This window comes from Polypterus senegalus, chromosome 4 (assembly GCF_016835505.1).
Source record: "Polypterus senegalus isolate Bchr_013 chromosome 4, ASM1683550v1, whole genome shotgun sequence".
In the NCBI taxonomy this organism is placed as follows: domain Eukaryota; kingdom Metazoa; phylum Chordata; class Cladistia; order Polypteriformes; family Polypteridae; genus Polypterus; species Polypterus senegalus.
This window is the reverse complement of record NC_053157.1, coordinates 3043287-3062188: the sequence shown is the minus strand read 5'-3', so window position 1 is coordinate 3062188 and position 18902 is coordinate 3043287. Positions and strand designations below refer to the sequence as shown.

The window sequence follows — 18902 nt, the reverse complement described above, 5'->3', positions numbered from 1 at the left end:
AAAAATTTATAAGAGCTAAGAGCGCAGGAACTGAGTCTGCGTCTGACAAAAGTATTCACACCAATGAGAGGTGAGAGGGCCGCAGGCGTGGTTGAAAAAATGGTCGAGAGGAGGGCGGGACTTGATGAAATCTCTTGGCTAAAGTCTCATCTCGCGGGACTTGAAAAAATCTCTTAGAAAAAGTCTTGTCTAAGATTTTCTTTTATAATAGAGAGACTTAGTTTTCTAATTTCTATATGTTGCTCCCAAAACACAGAACTTGGGAAATAACAGTTCACATCATTAGTCCAGGAGTCCAATAAAAAACAGAAGCTGATTGGAACAAAAACCTGCAGCCACAGGCGGTCCCCAGGACCGAGTTTGAAACCCCCCAATTGTTAGGACATTTTCGGATCAGCAGGCCAGAGAGAGAGAGGTTAGGAGCAGGCACTGATACAGCGCATTGCCGCACCCACCACACGACAAACCAATTCAGGATCCAGATTAGGACCCGAGTGCAGCCCTGTAACAGGTGATACCACAGCACCACACTAGTTCAGATGGATTGGAATAAACTAAAAACTTCTCTAAAAATTTCTACTTTGCTCTTTTAGATCTTTGGGTTATGGGTTCTAGCGTTGCTTCTGGATTACGTTTGCAGGGTTTAGGCCTTGGTATTGGATGCCCATTGTTTGTGTTTAGGCACACTTTTGATCCTCCATGTTTTTGTTTTTGAATATTTTTTTAAATAGATGTTTAACTTTAAAAGAACACTGGTTTTGGTATTGTGGGCCAGGGCTTTTTACAGTTTTCCCCCTCCCTCTTCAAGTCTTTCTTTTCAGCATTGGGGACGTTTTGTCAGATTTAAGTCAGGGTTCCAATCTGCTTCACGTTTGTCTTCTAGGTCACTTTTGTGGACTTACGATCCCTCCTGCTCTGTCATCAAAGAACGGCACCATGGTGATCCGCTTCTTCAGTGGAAGTAATGGAGTGAAGAAAGGCTTCCGAGGATCCTGGACAACAAACCTGCAACCCAAAGCAATGCAGCCTTGGGATTCAATTTCAATCGGTATGTTTTATGAAACTTACCTACCGCTTTTTTTTTTTCCGCCGGTTAGATAGAAATTCACCATTCATCACATCAACTTATTTTTTGGTTTCAGACTCACATAATCATAATAATAATAATTCTTTACATTTATATAGCGCTTCTCTCACTACTTCAATCGCTTCAGTGAATGGGGAGCCACTTCAACTACCACTAATATGCAGCATTCAGCTGGGTGATGTGACGACGGCCATTTTGTGCCAGTTAGTTGAGTTGTTAGGTGGTGAAGATGGGATAGTTAGCCAATTAGGGACAGGGGATGATTTTTATATTTAGTTTTAATGGGTTTTAAAAATCATATCAGACAAATGGCGGCCATTGTTGGCAAAACATTGCTGAAGACATTCCCAGAAGTTCTCCATCACTCTCCAGGTTATCTCAGGAGTTGATTTCCTATCTGATCCTTTCCTTCAAATCCATAAGAGATTGAGGATGATGTTTGAAAAACTTTTCCTTTAGGTATCCCCAAAGGAAAAAGTCACATGGGCTTAAGTCTGGTGACTGTGCCAGCCACCCCATGTCTCCCCTTAAAGAGATCAGATGCCCAGGGGACATTTCCCTCCACACTCCAAGTGAACATCATGCTGTGTGAGCTGTGACCCCATCCTGTTGAAACCACACATGTTCTGTTCTCCACATCATCCAGTTTGGGGCACAGAAAGGTCCCCAACACTTCAGCGTACTGGTCATAGGTCACAGTTACTGTTGCACCACATTCCTCAAAAAAGTACGGGCTATTCACACCAAAGTTACACAAGGAGAGTGGAGCCGTCATTCGGTCGTGGAGTTAATGAGGATTATGTTCAGCCCAGAAGCGAAAATTCTGCTTGTTTATGGCTCCATCGATATGGAAGTGAGCCTCATCGCTACTCAGAAGATCAGCTGTAGCGGGAACCTGTTCAAGAATTTACGCACTTAGGGCTCTACGGTTGGCATGATCTCTCTCACTTAATTCTTGAGCCAACCTCATTTTGTAAGGATGCAGTTTTAAATCGGCATGCAGAATCCTCCTCAAACTCTGGTCATGGCATGCTTATGAGCGGATGGATGTTCTTACTGCTTCCACATTTTCTGGAGTTTTAAAGGCCCTAGGTCTACCAGGTGATGATTTTTTTTTTTTTAGTGTGGACCTGAAGGTTACAAATCAATAGCAAAATCATTTTCTGATTTGGTACAGATGCATTTCGGCTGGGCACAAAGCGGGTACGGAACGCTCTCTGCATCGCTATCACAGAATGGTTGTTCTCATAATTTACTTCAACAACAAAGCCTCAATGTTCACCGGTCCAACTCATGATGGGTACTAAAAGCGGCAGAGCCTAACCTACCGAACGAGACCTACCCCACCTCTCTACTCCCCACTACAGCCCGCACAGTTGTCCCTCGAAATGTTTGAGATCTTTATGCCCCACCCTGTACAACACAAGTCATCCTCAATACATTACAATAGTGCAACAGAAATATTACAAGTACAGAACAGAATTCAACACTAGATGATATCCCATAATAAGATCTGGATTTGTTCAGAGTCTGGCCATCAAGCTGCCTCTCCCCCTATTGGCCACTCCACAGCTGAGTCAGTGCTGGTCCAGCCAATCCAATGAAAGGACCCCTCTACCCGTCGATTCCTGCGAAAAGAGCTGTCCACCGATGGTCTCTGTCCACCGAGGAGATCTGAAGAGAAGAATGGTGTAAAATGACATGTGCAGCATGTGGCGTCAGTGCTGTGCACGTCCTGCTTGTCTACATCAGCAGAACAACAGAAATACTTGATACATAACTGAGAAGAAAAGCCGTAATCGAAAAACAAAAACTTAGCTAAAACATGGAAGGTAACCGCACCGTCACCAAAGCCAAAAAGTTAGAGCGCAAGGCAAAAGCCATTAGAGAAATGAACAAAGAATCTCAAGGCACAAAAAACTGGGAAGTGGGCATCACGATGACCTTTTAAACACGTCACGATGTTGACAAAGACAACGATCTCCGAGGACCAACCACTAGCAGTGTGGGATGTTTTTCCAGCAACAGGACCACAAAATGGAGGTGTGCGCAAACAAAATGGAGGTGAAAATGGCCAAAATAAATGTTGTGATAAAAAGCAATTAGGCAGCAGACAGAAAAAGCTTTGGGGATGGCGACCCCGTATACTAAGAAATCAGCAAAAGAGAAGAATCGGAGTTCACAACTGAACTGACTAACACGTTGAGACTGGGTAGGAAGAAGAGGTGGAGTCAGGACGGCCGGAACAGGAACCGATGTGGCAGGAAGGGGAATTCTGGGTAGGAGGAAATGATGTCATCAGGGTTGGTCAGAAGTGATGTCAACAGTGAGTGGACCGATGGTGATGTCATTGAGATGCAGGGTCTTTGGCTGGGGTGCAGGGGAAGAGCGAGGATTAGGTCAGAGCGCCTGACGAATAACCAAACACTATTTGAGTCTGCAAAAGTGTCCCCCAAGCGCACGTGTATGACAATGTATAGAATGAAAATTAAGCTACCAATAGACAAACTATTTCAATTTAAAATTTTATTTAAAAAAAAAAAACACAAGTATTTGCAAAAAGGTAAAAAATTTCACACAAAAAAATGAAATAAACCGTATATCTGCAACACATCCAAGATTGCGGATTTAAAACAAGTCTGCTCTGTGGTTTACTACTGATTTTTGGCTACAGTTGCGTTTAGTGTTTTAAGCATTGATGACTTTGGTAATTCCTGGCCATGAGTTCAGGTCCATTTCATCTCCTGGACATTGTACTTCGTGAAATAGGAGAGGAAGGTGCGTCTCGCGTCAAAGCAGGATGTTCTGCTGTATCTCATTTATCAGGCTTGTCTCTCATCCGGTTTTATGTCCTCCTCACCCACATGAGGTCACATCTAATGTCTTCACTTTCCACGGTTTGACAGGGTGAGACGACTGTCCACATTGTCTATAGGAAGCTCCTCTTGCTCCTAAATGACCATCAGGACCGAGCCTCAGTGATGTTACATGGTTTTCTTTTTGTTTTTCTGCAGACTGGCCAAAGGACTGTGGCATCCCTCATGTCCCTCCCTCCACCTCAGCATTGAAGATCGTGAATGGTGAAGAGGCCATCCCAAACTCCTGGCCCTGGCAGGCCTCACTGCAGGTGGGATGGGGATGGAGCCCAGCGTGCCATTAATTCGTTGAATTCCTTGAATGAATTAGGCATACTGGTGACTTCATACAACAAAAAATCTTTTACTGTGGTCACCTGGGTGGTGTTTGGGGTCTCAATAAGGTCCGTGTTGTCCCATGTAGAATCCAGTGAAATTTAGATTTTTGTACTTTGGCTTCTGATTCAAAGCAGATTTGCACTTCACTCCCATTTCAGGTGGGTTGGCATCACAAAATGAAAATAAAGCATGAACTGAGGGAAGGGCTCGGTGGACCAGGGTTCAACTCTCAGCCCAGTGTACCTTTCTATGCCACCATGAGACTCCTCTCACAGCCAAAAAGATGCCTATATTATATTAAGTGGCATGAGCGACTGGTTGTGTGAAGGACCTTGAACTGGCACCCAGTCTGGGCTTGTGTGAATGAGTGTGAACTCCCCATTAGCGGACGAGCCCGCAGGACTGAAGCCAGAATGCACTTCTTTAGGCAAAGCAGTTGTGGGAATCAGGGACCAACTTCCAGGACATCATGGAGTTGAAGGAGACCCCTTGAGAACCTTAAAGAAGATTCTGATGAGGTGTGGGGACAGCTTAGCTATGAGCTAAACAAACAAATGACAAGTGGACTGAGTGGTCTCCTCTCATTTGTTAAGCTTCTGAGGTTCTTACGGCACTGGTTGCCAGTCCCAGTTTGCTTTAAACGCACACCTCTAGTTACTGGGAAGGCCTTCAGCGTCCCATAACCCAGTAATAGAAAAAGTGGCTTGAGAAAGGGAATGGAGGACTCAAGGATGGGTGAATAAAATAAAGGATGTGCTTAGTAAAGCATTTCGTTAAGAAAGGAGCTGTATGAAATCAACATAGGGTCACGAGACAAAAGTTGGGGGACCACCCTACTTAATGCCACAGTCCAAAAGAAGAAAATAAAACAAACACTCACAAAATAGAAATAACAGGCACACAAATTACCTGGGTAGCCCAGTTGACCCCTCTATCTTTAATGCTCTCTAGAACAGGGGTCCCCAACTCTGGTCCTGGAGGGCCGCAGTGATTGCAGGTTTTTACTCTAACCTTTTTCTTAATTGGTGACTGGTTTTTGCTGCTAATTAACTCCTTTTCATTTCATTTTAATTGACTTGTTTTTTTTTAAGATTTTTTTCCCCTGATTTCATTTCTTTCCTTAAATGGAATCCAAACAGAAATGAAATGTGAAATGACGGGGCCAACAGAAGACCACCTAAGTCAGGGCCTCAAAATCCAATCAGTTTCTCAATCAGACGCCGATTTTTGTTGTTAATTAAACTCGTTCTTTAATTCCATGGCTTGTTGCTGCTCTCATTGTACAATAGCAGACATGTCCGAAATTGTGGATTTTCTCTTTTCTAAAATGTTAAAATGTTTTGGGGTCTTGAGCAGATCAGCATTCCTGAGACCCTCATCTTTCTTTATTTTCAGATATTGTATGATGGACACTAGGTGTTTTGGTTCATTTTGTATTTCATTATTGTTTGGCTGCTAATTAAGGGGACTGACCCTTCAAACACTCCACCTGTTAACCCATTCATTCCTGTTTTGGGGGCAGCGCTACCCACTGCGCCTCACCAACTAACTTCTGAAACAAAAACATATAAGCCTGTCGACTCTGTTGTAAAACTAGAGGACATGGGGCACTATCCGGTAGAGTTTCTTCACACTCTTAATCCTCCGGGCCTGCCTCCACATATTCTACTTTTGAAGGTCGGCACACCATTTATGTTACTACGAAACTTACAACCACCAAAACTTTGTAACGGCCACAGGCTTCAGATCACATCTCTGCACAAGAACCTCATTGAGGCAACTGTCTTCATTGGAACTGGCTCAGGCGGAGGCCCTCTCATACCCTCTGACCTCCCATTCTAATTCAAACGCCGGGTCAATCAATACGTGACAGGGCCAGACTCTAAAAAAGGTCGGCGTTGACTTGACACAAGATGGCTTCTCACACAGCCGAATGTATGTTGCATGCTCGAGACTGAGCTCAGCGGACACAACTGCTAACGTCGTTTACAACAAGATCCGTACATCCTAAAAATGGGCATTTCTCATACACGACATTTGCAATCATAAATGAAACTCTTTACAATCATCAAATTCACTCTCAACACTAAAAGAAGCCTACGACAAGTACATTGACAATCATGTTACGTTATTTTGAAAATGTCTCCTTTTCTTTTTCATAACTTCTTTAACACACTACTTCTCCGCTGCGAAGTGTGGATATTTTGCTAGTCACAAATAAAAGGCAGCTCTACGCACCCCGATGTCCTCCACTGGTCAGCCAGCACTCGTTTTTTGCGTGCGCCCGAACCGATCTACATACGGAGTTTTTAATCCTCTCTTTTTCAAAATGCGCCCCCTTTTCTTTTTTAAAGACGGTCCATCCTCTTACGACACACACACCAGTGCGTTTATGCCAGGACCCACAGGTGTGGTTTGGCCCCGTACTCCCCTTAAAGAGATATCCTTAAATACTCGATACCTAGAACATACTGTATATTCCAAAGGGAACAAGGGGGCAGAAACAGACACAGCACACACGATATGTAACAACCGTTATAATGGAAGCCACTCTTGAGTAAATGTTATATGGCAGCCCACTTGGACTCTGAGAGCTGAGGGAGAAGATTCTGTGGTCTGATGAGAACTGTTTGGGCAGAACTCTGTGCCCGCTGTCTGACCAGGACCAGGCACTGATCGTCACCTGCTTAATACGATCGTTACTGTGAAGTATGGTGCTGGCAGCATCATGCAGTGGTGATGCAGGGACAGGCAGACTGGTCAGAGTTGAGGGAAGGAAGAATGCAGCCAAATACTGAGAAGGTCCTTGCAGAAACACCTGCTCCAGAGTGCATGGCACCAGGGCCTGTGCCACCGTTAAGGTGAATTAGGCATTCGTCTAGGGTGCCGCTCATAAGTGGGGGGGACCCAACCACACAGATTAGCTACCGAACAGTCGGCTGGCTCACTAATAAGCTTGGCCTAGAGGTGCAAAATAACCAGCACAGACTAGGGTGATGGTTCACCTTTCAGCACCTCAATGACGTAGACAACACTGGAGTGACTTCAGGACACATTTCTGAAAGCCCTTAAGTAGCCCAGCCAAAGCCTTCAATCCCATAAAATATATGTGGAGAGACCTGAAGATGGCAGTTTACAAATGCATCCTATTGAATCTTAGCAGAGCTTGAGAGGATCTGTAAGAAAGAATGAGGTAAAGTGCCGAAATCCAGCTGTGCAAACCTTCTAGAGACTTACCCAAATGCACTCGATGCTGGAGTTTCTGCCAAAGGGGCTTCTACAAAGTACTGAATTAAAGGACTGAACACTTCTATGAAGGAGAGACTTCAGCTTTTGATCTTTAATGAATCTGCAGACCTTGCTGGTCCCGTTTTCACTTTGTCTTTATGACTTATTGAGTATAGACTGATTGGCAAAACTTACAAATTTCTCCTTTTCAAATGAAATATAGTGAAGTGAAAGGGGGCTGAAGACTTTCTGAATCCATCTTACAAACCCTCTGAAATCAAATTCAAGGTCCAGGAGGACAGAGGCCTCACCAGGGAGTATCGGGCAGAAGGTGAGAGCCAACCCTGGATTGGGCACCAGTCCATTACATGGCCCACAGTTCCAATACAGAATCACCAATCAACCCAAAATGCACGGTATTTGGTATGTGGTATGAAAAGTGGAGCACCCAGGGAAGACCTGCGCATATGGTGAGGCTGAGGGGCTTCGAGCCTTCAGATTCTGAGACCAAATCCCACTACTGACACCATGTGACCACCAGCCTGTGGACCAATTATAAAAAATCAAAACAAATGTAACCAATTGTATCTCTCAAATGTTTCCTTTTATACAAGTGCCAGGTAAGTAATAATTACATGGGGAGAACATGCAACCTCCACTCCAAGCATAGGATTTGAACCCAGGATATTAGATTAGTGCCACCCTAGTGAAAATATGAATGGAGGAAGGCTTCTGAGACCCTCAAAAATACCATATAAAATAAATCCTCCTGGTTGTTCTGCCTTTAGAAGTGCTTGGTGTGAAAGGCGCTATATTAATAATCCCTTTATGTACACTCTTTACCACAATGCCCATTATGAGTGACGTCTTATTAAATGCAGCTTAGCCCACTTTCCTTTGTCTTTCCTTCCCTCCAGATCCGTCTTTTGCCCATTTTCCCTGTCCAGCACTCCTGCGCCGGCTCCCTCATTCATGAAGAATGGCTTCTCACAGCTGCCCACTGCTTTGCCCAGTAAGGCTTCTTTGATTTCACTTTTAGTCATACAACTTGGCAGATGTGTGCCCACCAAGATGGGTTTAACTGCATGTGTTTCTGTTTAAAGGATGCCAAACACCAAATTGTGGCGAGTCTGTCTGGGGAAGCACAACATGACAGCGCTGGAGCCCACCGAGCAGTGTGTGGGCATTGATGCGGTCATTCGTCACGAGAATTTCCTCTATCCTGACTTCAAGGACATGGCCAACGACATCGCTCTGGTTCATTTCAGCTCAAAAGTGAACATGACTCAAGAAATCAGTCCCATCTGTCTGCCAAGTGCCACAGCTTCTCTGCAAGAAGGCGAAATGTGTTATGCGACCGGCTGGGGTGATGAAAAAGGTGAGCAGCTGAGTGAAGCCACTGTGGAGGGGCAGATGCTGTCACTTTGAGTGAGGTGACAGGGCAGTGCTGTGTCACCAGGTGGCATTTGGAGGAGCAGGCGACGTTTACCGAGTCGGGGTATTGGCACAGCGTGAGAGCAGTGGTGGTGTTATTGGCGTGAAGATTCTGGGGGGAAGCCACCAGACCTGAGAGGGATACCATGTTGTGCTGAGCAGTCTACCATTAAAGGAGCTCATGAAGAGGGGGTGTGTGTTGTGTGAATAAAAAAAGTCCTTATAGAGCAGCACTCACAAGGCACGCTCCTCCATTGGCTGGGTATACGGCTGCCAGTGAAGGATCCTGCCTTGGATTGGCTCATGCAAGTGGGGAAAGGGAGCACAGATGGAGTTGTCTCTGAGCCCAGTGTGAGGTGGACCTGGCTGGTATGTAGTGACCTGGAGTTTTGGATACTTTATGTTTTATCGTTGTTTTTGATGAACGTATTCATATGCTGGGTCTTTAAATGTGATTCTATTCCGTGCACTTTGTGGGTGGAGCCCCAGGAGGTGGGAGCACCCTGATGTCACTGTTGCTGGCTCCTCCCTCTGCCTAAATCAGAAGGCTTGAACGAGAGACCCAGCCAGTGGATCACTGAGAGTGTCGTGTCTCAGCCAGGGTTCCTCCCTCCAATTCAAGTTTTATGTCTGTTTTTGATTCTTTTATTTATGGTAATGTTACTTTGGTTGATGTGCATTATTCTTTGTTTTTGGTTTTGTTTATGTATGTAAGCTGATTGGTTCACGTTCTGTGCATTTTGTGGGTGGACCCTCAAGAGGTGCAGCCACCTGCCAACCACCACCAGGAACTGTTCTGCACCCTTTAAATCCGGAGGGTCTCCCACAATCCCTGGCGGTTCATTGTGAATGCACTCCAGAATCGCTATACTTGTGCTTTTAGTACCTTTTTGGAATATCGACTTCCGTAACTGCATTTCTGAATTGCTGTTTTGGGACTTTGTTTTCATTTGATTGCCTTGTTATTCCCAGACAATTCTTTGGCTTCTTGTGCTCTACAGAGCATTATTGTTATTGAGGAGCATTTTGTGAAATACCGCATATACTCGCGTATAAGTCGGGTCTTGGGAAATCATAAAATCAGATCCTGACTTATACGCCCATTCAAAAATATGACACTTAATTTTTTTTTCCCCTCCAATCTCACACCAGTTTCTCAGACACATCAAAGTTTATTGCAGCAGCACAGTTACAATTTCTTTCACCACTTCATCCATCCATCCATTATCCAACACGCTATATCCTAACTACAGGGTCATGGGGGTCTGCTGGAGCCAATCCCAGGGCGCAAGGCAGGAAACAAACCCTGGGCAGGGCACACACACACCCACACACCAAGCACAATTTAGGAACGCCAATCCACCTAACCTGCATGTCTTTAGACTGTGGGAGGAAAGCCACGCAGACACGGGGAGGACCCGGGAAGCGAACCCAGACGGGTCTCCTAACTGCGAGGCAGCAGCGCTACCCACTGTGCCACCGTGCCGCCCTCACCACTTCAATGACTTTAAATTTAAAACCAGCTTCATATTTTCTTCTGCTCGAACGCTCCATCGGATATAAGGGATGCTCTTACGATAAAGGTGTGCGAGGGTGTGAGATACAAAAAACACAAATCAGTGCAAACGTCTCTTCGGAATAGTTTGGGTATTACCGTGTGGTCACGCTGGCACAATACATAGAAAGAAAAGGCCATGTGCTCCTTTGTTACTCTCTCTGGTAGACGTTAGCATATCGTAATCTCTTTGACCAATAGCGTGTGTTTTCGTCATTCAACTTATACGATCGACATGATAAAATACTGGAACTTGTACGGTTAAATCAAGCCCTGACTTATCCGCAGGAGAACTTAAACGCGAGTATAATATGGTAAACCTTTTCATTTTATAAAGATTCCATGCTTGTACTTATTATCAGCCAGGGATTGACAGTGACATCCAACTCTAGTGGATTTTTTGGGATTACGTATGATTAGGAATTTAAGTGCTTTGGGACTCTTAGGTTCATGGCAGAGAGTTGTTTGTTGGAATTTTGCAAGTTTGGCTACTTTGCTTGATTCCGTCTGGGTTTGTAGACTTCTTGTTTCTGTTTGAGGATTGTGATTTTGGATTCGTTTTTTTGGGACATGTTTGCTAATCTGCGGTGGGCCGGCGCCCTGCCTGGGGTTTGTTTCCTGCAGTGTGCCCTGTGTTGGCTGGGATTGGCTCCAGTAGACCCCCGTGACCCTGTAGTTAGGATATAGCGAGCTGGTTAATGGACGAATGGATGTTTTCTAATGCTGTGTTCCATTTCAACTGCAAAGTCGAAATTTCCAAATTCTCACTGGGAAGCTTCAGCTGAAATTACACCCACAAGTCGGATTTCTCTATGCTAAAGGTGGCTGCCCCAAACCTTTATCTGTCCATGTCTCGTTCTTGTGACAGCGTGTATAAGAAAAAAATCGCGATAGAGTGAAGCCGCGAAAGTCGAAGCGAGATATAGCGAGGGATCACTGTATAGCATCAAGTCAATGACACTTGTGATCAGCTCAGTTAAGTAGCAGAGGGGCTTGTTCATCAGTGCACTAGAGGGGGGCAACAATGAGATGACCCCTGAAACAGGAATGAGTGGGTTAACAGGTGGAGGAAGGCCACTGACATTTTCCCTCCTCATCTGTTTTGTCACTCATTTTGCGTTTGGCTATGGTCAGTGTCACTACTGGTAGCTTGAAGCCATACCTGGACCCTACAGAGCTGGCACAGGTAGTCCAACTTCTCCATCAATACCACGTGCCTGCCATTGCCAGAAGGTTTGCCGTGTCTCCCAGCACAGTCTCAAGGGCATGGAGGAGATTCCAGGAGACAGATGAGCAGTTCCTCTAGCAGAGCTGGACAAGGCCTCTTGTAGAAGGTCCATAACACATCAGCAGGACCCACCGCTATCTGCTCCTTTGGGCAACAAGGAACAGGAGGAGCACTGGCAGAGCCTACAAAATGACCTCCAGCAGGCAGGCAGGCCACTGGTGTGAACGTCTCTGAGCAAACAATCAGAAACAGACTTCATGAGGGTGGCCTGACTGCCACGCTCGCCTGACCTAAATCCAATAGAACACCTCTGGGTGTGACATTACATTTTGGTCCATCTGATGCTGCCAGGTTGCACCTCAGACTGTCCAGGAGCTCAGTGATGCCCTGGTCCAGATCTGGGAGATCCCCTGAATCCCCAGAATCATTTGTATAAAGTTTCTGTCCTCCCAATTTATTACAGGTTCCACGTTCCTGTATGTATCCAAGACGCTGAACCAAGCTGCATTACCCATAATTCCCTACGACACTTGCAGTAAGCCGGAATACTGGGGGGACAAGGTACATCCATCCATGATCTGCGCTGGCTACGAATCACCAGATGAGCTCAAGTCGATCTGCCAGGTGAGAAGGTGAACTCTTAATGTGTGTGGTAGAAAAAGTGTGGCATCGGGCTCAGGGCTTTGGACTTCATAATCCGCTGCAGACAATGTGTGACCCTGAGCAAGTCACTTCACCTGCCTGAGCTCCAATATGAAAAAACAAAAGAAATGACATTAATTCTTTACATTTACATAGAGCTTTTCTCACTATTCAAAAAAAAATTATTTATATCAGTGTTTCCCAAACTCGCTCCTGGGGACCCCCGGTGGCTGCAGGTTTTTGTTCCAAGCAGATTCCTAATCGGTGACAACACCTGATAACACTGAGATCATTTAATCAGCTGGGATTTTTTTTCTTTTATTCGACATTCAGAAAAGCACAGCAGCAGGATTTTTAAATTTATAAGACATTTAGAAATATTTCTGCTTTTGCTCTAGATTGAAATGCTTAACTCTCTTTTGTTGATTTCTTTATATTTCACCCTTTTCTCTGTGCAGTTTTCCCCCCTTCGTTGTATCTTAATAATGACAATTTAAAACGAGCAGAGCAGACACTCGGGCAAACAACACAGAATAATCAAAGGCAGCAACTACTTTAGAGTCAGACCCACTAATTAGTAAATAATGGATGAATAAAACAATTAGAAGACCTTGAAAAAGTAGAATAAAAATCAAGGTGAAAATACTGAGAAAAAGAAAAAATATAAATTATTCCTATATAACTGCTTGGTACATTTTAATATTTTTTTTAGCAAACTTAGTTTTCTAATTAATATATTGTTCCCTAAACACAAAACATGGGAAATATCAGTTCACTTAATTAGCCCAGGAGTTCAATTAAAAAAACCTGCAGCCACCGGGGGTCCCTAGAACCGAGTTTGGGAAAAACTGCCTTACATAGAGAGTGGGGAGCCACTTCACCCACCAGCAATGTGCAGCACCCACCTGAATGGTGCAATGACAGCCATTTTGTGCCAGTACACTCACCACACATTAGCTATTAGTTGGTTAAGGGGTGAGTGAGATAGCCAGATAGAGACAGGGGATGATTAGGCCATGGAGGACATTGGGATACACACTGAATTGCAACCACCTGTTGAAAGTTACCTTGAATAAAAGTATCAGCCGATAGATAGATAGATAGATAGATAGATAGATAGATAGATAGATAGATAGATAGATAGATAGATAGATAGATAATGGAAAGGCACTATATAATAGATAGATAGATAACGGAAAGGCACTATATAATAAATAGATAGATAGATAGTGTGAAAGGATTCAGCAGCTCATATATTTGAAATAGGCTGCCAAAAGTGAAAGTTCTCGTTCAAAATTTGTACAGACTTCAGTCAAAAACAAGAACAAACAGACAGGCAAAAATGGTGGTTTTAAAGTCAGGCAGGGGACGTGATGTCATCACTGCCAGAACCGGAAGTGATGTCATCAAATCCAGGTGAAATTTCCTGTGGTCAGTCTACCGATGATAAAGAGAAAGGATCAGTGCACCCTGCCATCCCCTGGTCTGGCATAAAATTACCTTCATTTGAGCCTTTTAGCTGCCTCGCATGTGCACTATATAACAGATAGATAGATGTGAAAGGCATTATATAATTGATAGATTGATAGATATCCTCCATTGAGTAACTTCTCCCAACCATCCAAGAACAGTTTGATGACCAACATGACGGAGCACCGGGCCATAAGGCAATAATGACAACTAATTGGCTTGGGGAACAAAACATCAAAATTTGGGCTCCATGGCCAGGAAATCCCCCAGACCTTAGTCCCATTGAGAACTTGTGGTCAAACCTCAAGAGGCAGGTGGACAAACAAAAACCCACCAATTCTGATTATGCAAGAATGGGCTGCCGTTAGTGAGGATTTGGCCCAGAAGTTGATTGACAGACAGCCTGCCAGGGCGAATTGCAGAGGTCTTGAAAAAGAAAGAAGGGCCAACACTGCAGATATGGACTCTTTGCGTAAACGTCATGTCATTGTCAATGAAAGCCTTTGAAACTTCTGAAATTCTTGTACTTCTACTTCAGTGTACCATAGAAACATCTGACACAAAGATGTAAAAACACTGAAGCAGCAAACTTTGTGAAAACCAACACTTGTGTCGTTCTCAAAACTTTTGGCCACAACTGTATATCAATGGATCTGAGGCCTTAAGGTCTTGAATGAACTTGTGAGTTTCGAGTTTCTTTCCCTCCGCTCCTACTTATTCCACTTACATCATATGTGGCTGTCTTTGAAACAACAATCAAAGCAGGATACAGAAGATTTGTTGTCCAGAGCAATGAAAAATTAGTCCTTAGCTATTGTCCCAGGACTGGATATTAAATGGGGGGATTCTTGTGAGACCACAAACTGAGCTTGACTAATTACTCTCATGAATTGCTTTGCTTACCTACACAATAACAAGGCTAGCCTTGGCACCTGCATATTTATATATATTTTGTCTTAACTTTTCTCCTCTAGCATAGCAGTTGTCTTTGATCATAGCAATTTCAAAAGGAATCCAACATTTACTTTAGAAAATATAAGATTCATATTGGAAAAACAAAGATCACATGCTGCAAATAGGAAGCCCATGATGTACAGTTAATAAAAGATTCACAGTTGATAAGCATAAGCACAATTGGAAGACTATCAGGAGTATTGTGAGATTGAAGAGCTTTTTAAGACACTGGTAAGCCCAGCAGTGATGTATGCAGTTGAGACATGGGCCACCAAGGGAGCACAGCGGAAGAAGAAGTGGGATGTGTCAGTAGTGAGGATGCTGAGATGGATGTGTGGAGTGACAATTAAAGGACAGAATAAGAAATGAGTTCATCAGAGGTACAGCGAAAGTGAAAGGAATATCTATATAAGTACAGGAAATTAGGCTGAAGTGGTATGGATACGTGATGAGGAGAGATAAGGAATATGTGGGCAAAAGAGTGATGGGAGTGGAAGTCCAGGGGAAGACAAAGCAAGGGAGGTCAAAGTGGAGACAGATGGATTAAGTAAAAGAAGATTTGAAGGTAAAGGGGGTCTGGCTGGGGAGGAGGTGTAGAACAGAGCTGTATGGAGAAGGCTGATCTGGCACATTGACCTCACGCAGAGGTGAGAAATGAGGAAGAGGAGGAAGGAGATATTAATAAGAATAATTAAAATTCCACTGGGATATCGCCATCAAAACCCAGCAAGTAGTAAAGGCAAAGACCAAACCTATAAAATAAAATAATTTATTTCACTTTGTAAATACAGTAAGCTCTGTAGAGCACACAAGGCAAAAATGAGTTGCCAGCAAGTGCAAACCAAGGGCGAACAAAATCCCCAAAATCAAAGGCAAGGTCAAACAAATTGAGCCAACAGGTCGAAAAATCCAGAAAAAGGCCCAAGAACTCACCAACTCCTGAGTGCATTCACAATGGACCACCAGGAACTGTGGGAGACCCTCCAGATATATAGGCTGCAGGGCATTTCCTGGCAGTAATTGGCAGGTGACCCCTGCCTGCAAAACACATGGAACATAGCAAAGATACACATGGGCAAAACCAAAAATAAAGAATGATGTACATAATCAACATATATCAAAGAATTAAAAATGAACAAAAGGGACATCAACCATAAATTTAAACTCCAACCAGGCGAGGGAGACATGACAATAGGAGTATGGAGTTCGTGGCATTTTGAAAGAGAATATGGTCACCCAAGGACGCTATCATGGCACAATAATTAGCAGACTGCACACAGACAACAACCAGGTGACAGACCCATGACTATGGGGACATTGGCACTAACCACTGTGCCACCACTCTAGTTAATATTACTCAGCAATTGTCTGAATCAGTGTGGTGGATTGTCCAAGAAGCTGGACTTAAACTTCAATTCCCAATTCAGGCTTGCGTGATTTTAGGAAGATCACGTCACCCACCTGTAATCCAACAATAAAAAATATATTTCAAGTTCAAAGTTCAAGTCTATTGTCACGTGTACTCAGTGTAATGAGATTCTTATTAACATGTCTCTTCAGAACATTTAATAAAAATACAGTACCAGTAATAACACACACACACAAAAGTACGAATAGTAATCAACATACAGTATATACTGTGTGCTGTACATACAGATGAGCCAAGACATTCTGAGCACCTGCCCAATGTGCTGCTGTTCCTCCGTGTGCCGCTCAGGCATGGACTCTACAGAACCTCTGACGGTGTCCTGTGGTGTCCTATAGTGTCCTAGGGAGTCCACCACCAGGACAACAGCAATGATCCTCTAACTCAGTTGCAGATCGAAATTGTTGTTCCAACTCATCCCACCAATCCTGGGAGATGTGGTTATGCAAGATGTGACAAGAAATGTTGGGGAGCCAGCAGGGTCACCCTGCCTAATTGTCAATGTGACATTTTAAACAGAAACAGCGCACGATGGAGTATATCATAAGCGTAATTCAAAAATAAACAGTTGGTAAGGTCATCAGGTCTGGTATGGCGGCCCATCTCTCCTGAGTGTCGGCCCAGAATGAGACGCCACTTTCTGTGAGCACCACAGATTTATGGAGATCTGAATGGAGGGGGCGGAGTCAGTCCCCCTTACTGGGTGTCTTCTCCTGACTACGGGAACAGAAAAAGACAATACCATTAGTGATGGCCACAGCACCCCCCTTTTCTCCCAGCATGGGATTGCCTACCCCAGGATAAGTCAGGAGGGTGATCCACCAAAACACATGCATGACAGAGGCCAGGGTAACATCTTGAACTCTTCATCATGTTCCTCCACAAAAGGTTAAACTCATAAGTGATGCGAGTCAAGATTTGCGATTCATGCGGTTCTTGTGCATGTGCTTTAAACCTCTATCAGTGTCGGCGAAAGACGCTGATGGATCACGCTTGACACACGCCTGCTCTTTAACACTCAGATTGAGCCCCCATGAATCGATTTGTATGATACGCTGAAAAGAGTCGTTCCAAAAGAAAGAATCACTTGGGAATCGCTCATCACTACTGCAACCATTTCTACCCCACGGCTGTCTGTCTGAACTCTGTGATGCCCCCTGCCCCTTAGATCTTCTCCTAGTAGTTTATTTATTTGCAGTACATTTGTTCCGACTGTGGTTTTTATCACTAGTTAATATCTTATTTATTACTATCGTGTGCAGTCCTGGGGGATGTTATTTTGCACCACTGTATGCTGCAATACATACACAGGTCAACTGAGGATGCCATATGCTCTGCCCTTCACCTCTCCCTGACACATCTGGAAGAAAAAAGACACACATGTCAGGATGTTATTCATAGACTTTAGCTCCGCCTTCAACACAATCATCCCTCAAAAGCTGGTTGTAAAACTGAGCAGGTTGGGCCCGAACATCACCCTCTGCAATTGGGTCCTGGACTTCTTGACAGAGAGGCCCCAGTCAGTTTGGATGGGCTGCAACACCTCCAGCATCATCACACTGAGCACTGGAGCGCCGCAGGGCTGTGTGCTTAGTCCTCTGCTCTCCACCCTGCTGACTTATGACTGCACCGCCACGCACAACACCAACCACATCATCAAGTTTGCGGATGATACGACGGTACTGGGACTGATAAGCAGGGATGACGAAACAGCATACAGAGATGAGGTGGAACGGCTGTCCACATGGTGTGGTGACAACAATCTATTTCTCAATGATGACAAGACAAAAGAGATAATCGTGGACTTCAGAAAATCACATCCTGCCCACATCCCACTCAGCATCAACGGTTTAGATGTGGAGACTGTTAGGAGTACCAAGTTCCTCGGTGTGCACATAACTGAGGAACTTATGTGGACGCATAACATCTCATCACTAATCAAGAAAGCCCAGCAGAGACTACACTTCCTGAGGTGGCCGAAGCGAGCACGTCTTCCCCCTTCCATCCTCACCATGTTCTACAGAGGCACCATTGAGAGTGTCCTGACCAGCTGCATCACGGTCTGGTATGATGGCAACTACAACATATCCGACCGCAAAGGATAGTGAAGACAGCAGAGAACATCATTGGGGTGCCTCTCCCTTCACTACAGGACATATTTTACAAACGCAGTGCAGCATTGAGCAGGATGCCCTTACACCCCTCACATGGACTTTTCACACTTCTGCCATCCAAGAGAAGATACTGCAGCATCAGAGCCAGGCCTGCCAGGCTGCAGGAGACTGTTTTCCCTCCGAGCTGTCAGACTCCTTAACACCAGGCTGCCCCCTGGGATCTTCCACACGGCCTCAACCACCTCATAAAAACAGAACTTTTATACATGCAAGTCCTGCAAAGACGAGCGGGCAGGTAGAGAAGAAATGAAAATCTCATACCGACCTTTAAGGATTTCGACACTCTTGATATCCTTCTGCTGTGAAACATTCTGACCTGTCATTGTTTACATGTCTTAAACAACTATTATCACCCACTGATCATTTCTGTATTATCTAGATCTATTATTTATATTATATTACATATCTGTTGACTATATTTATGTATCTAGACTGCAAATACAATACATTGTATCAATGTTCATATTGCTTACTACACGTCAATATTTATGCTACTTCTTTATCTTGTCT

At 44.3% G+C, this 18902-nt stretch overlaps 1 protein-coding gene across 1 annotated transcript in view; it reads left to right on the top strand.

Moving 5' to 3' along the window:
* The window catches only part of zgc:154142 (uncharacterized protein LOC555481 homolog), a 101054-nt gene that overhangs the window by 81437 nt on the left and 715 nt on the right, over positions 1–18902 (top strand). Inside the window, exons 20-24 of the mRNA XM_039752697.1 lie at positions 884–1048; positions 4102–4214; positions 8427–8521; positions 8613–8887; positions 12190–12350. Of these exons, the coding sequence (XP_039608631.1) occupies positions 884–1048; positions 4102–4214; positions 8427–8521; positions 8613–8887; positions 12190–12350 (809 nt within the window). The remainder of the gene's footprint in view (positions 1–883; positions 1049–4101; positions 4215–8426; positions 8522–8612; positions 8888–12189; positions 12351–18902) is intronic.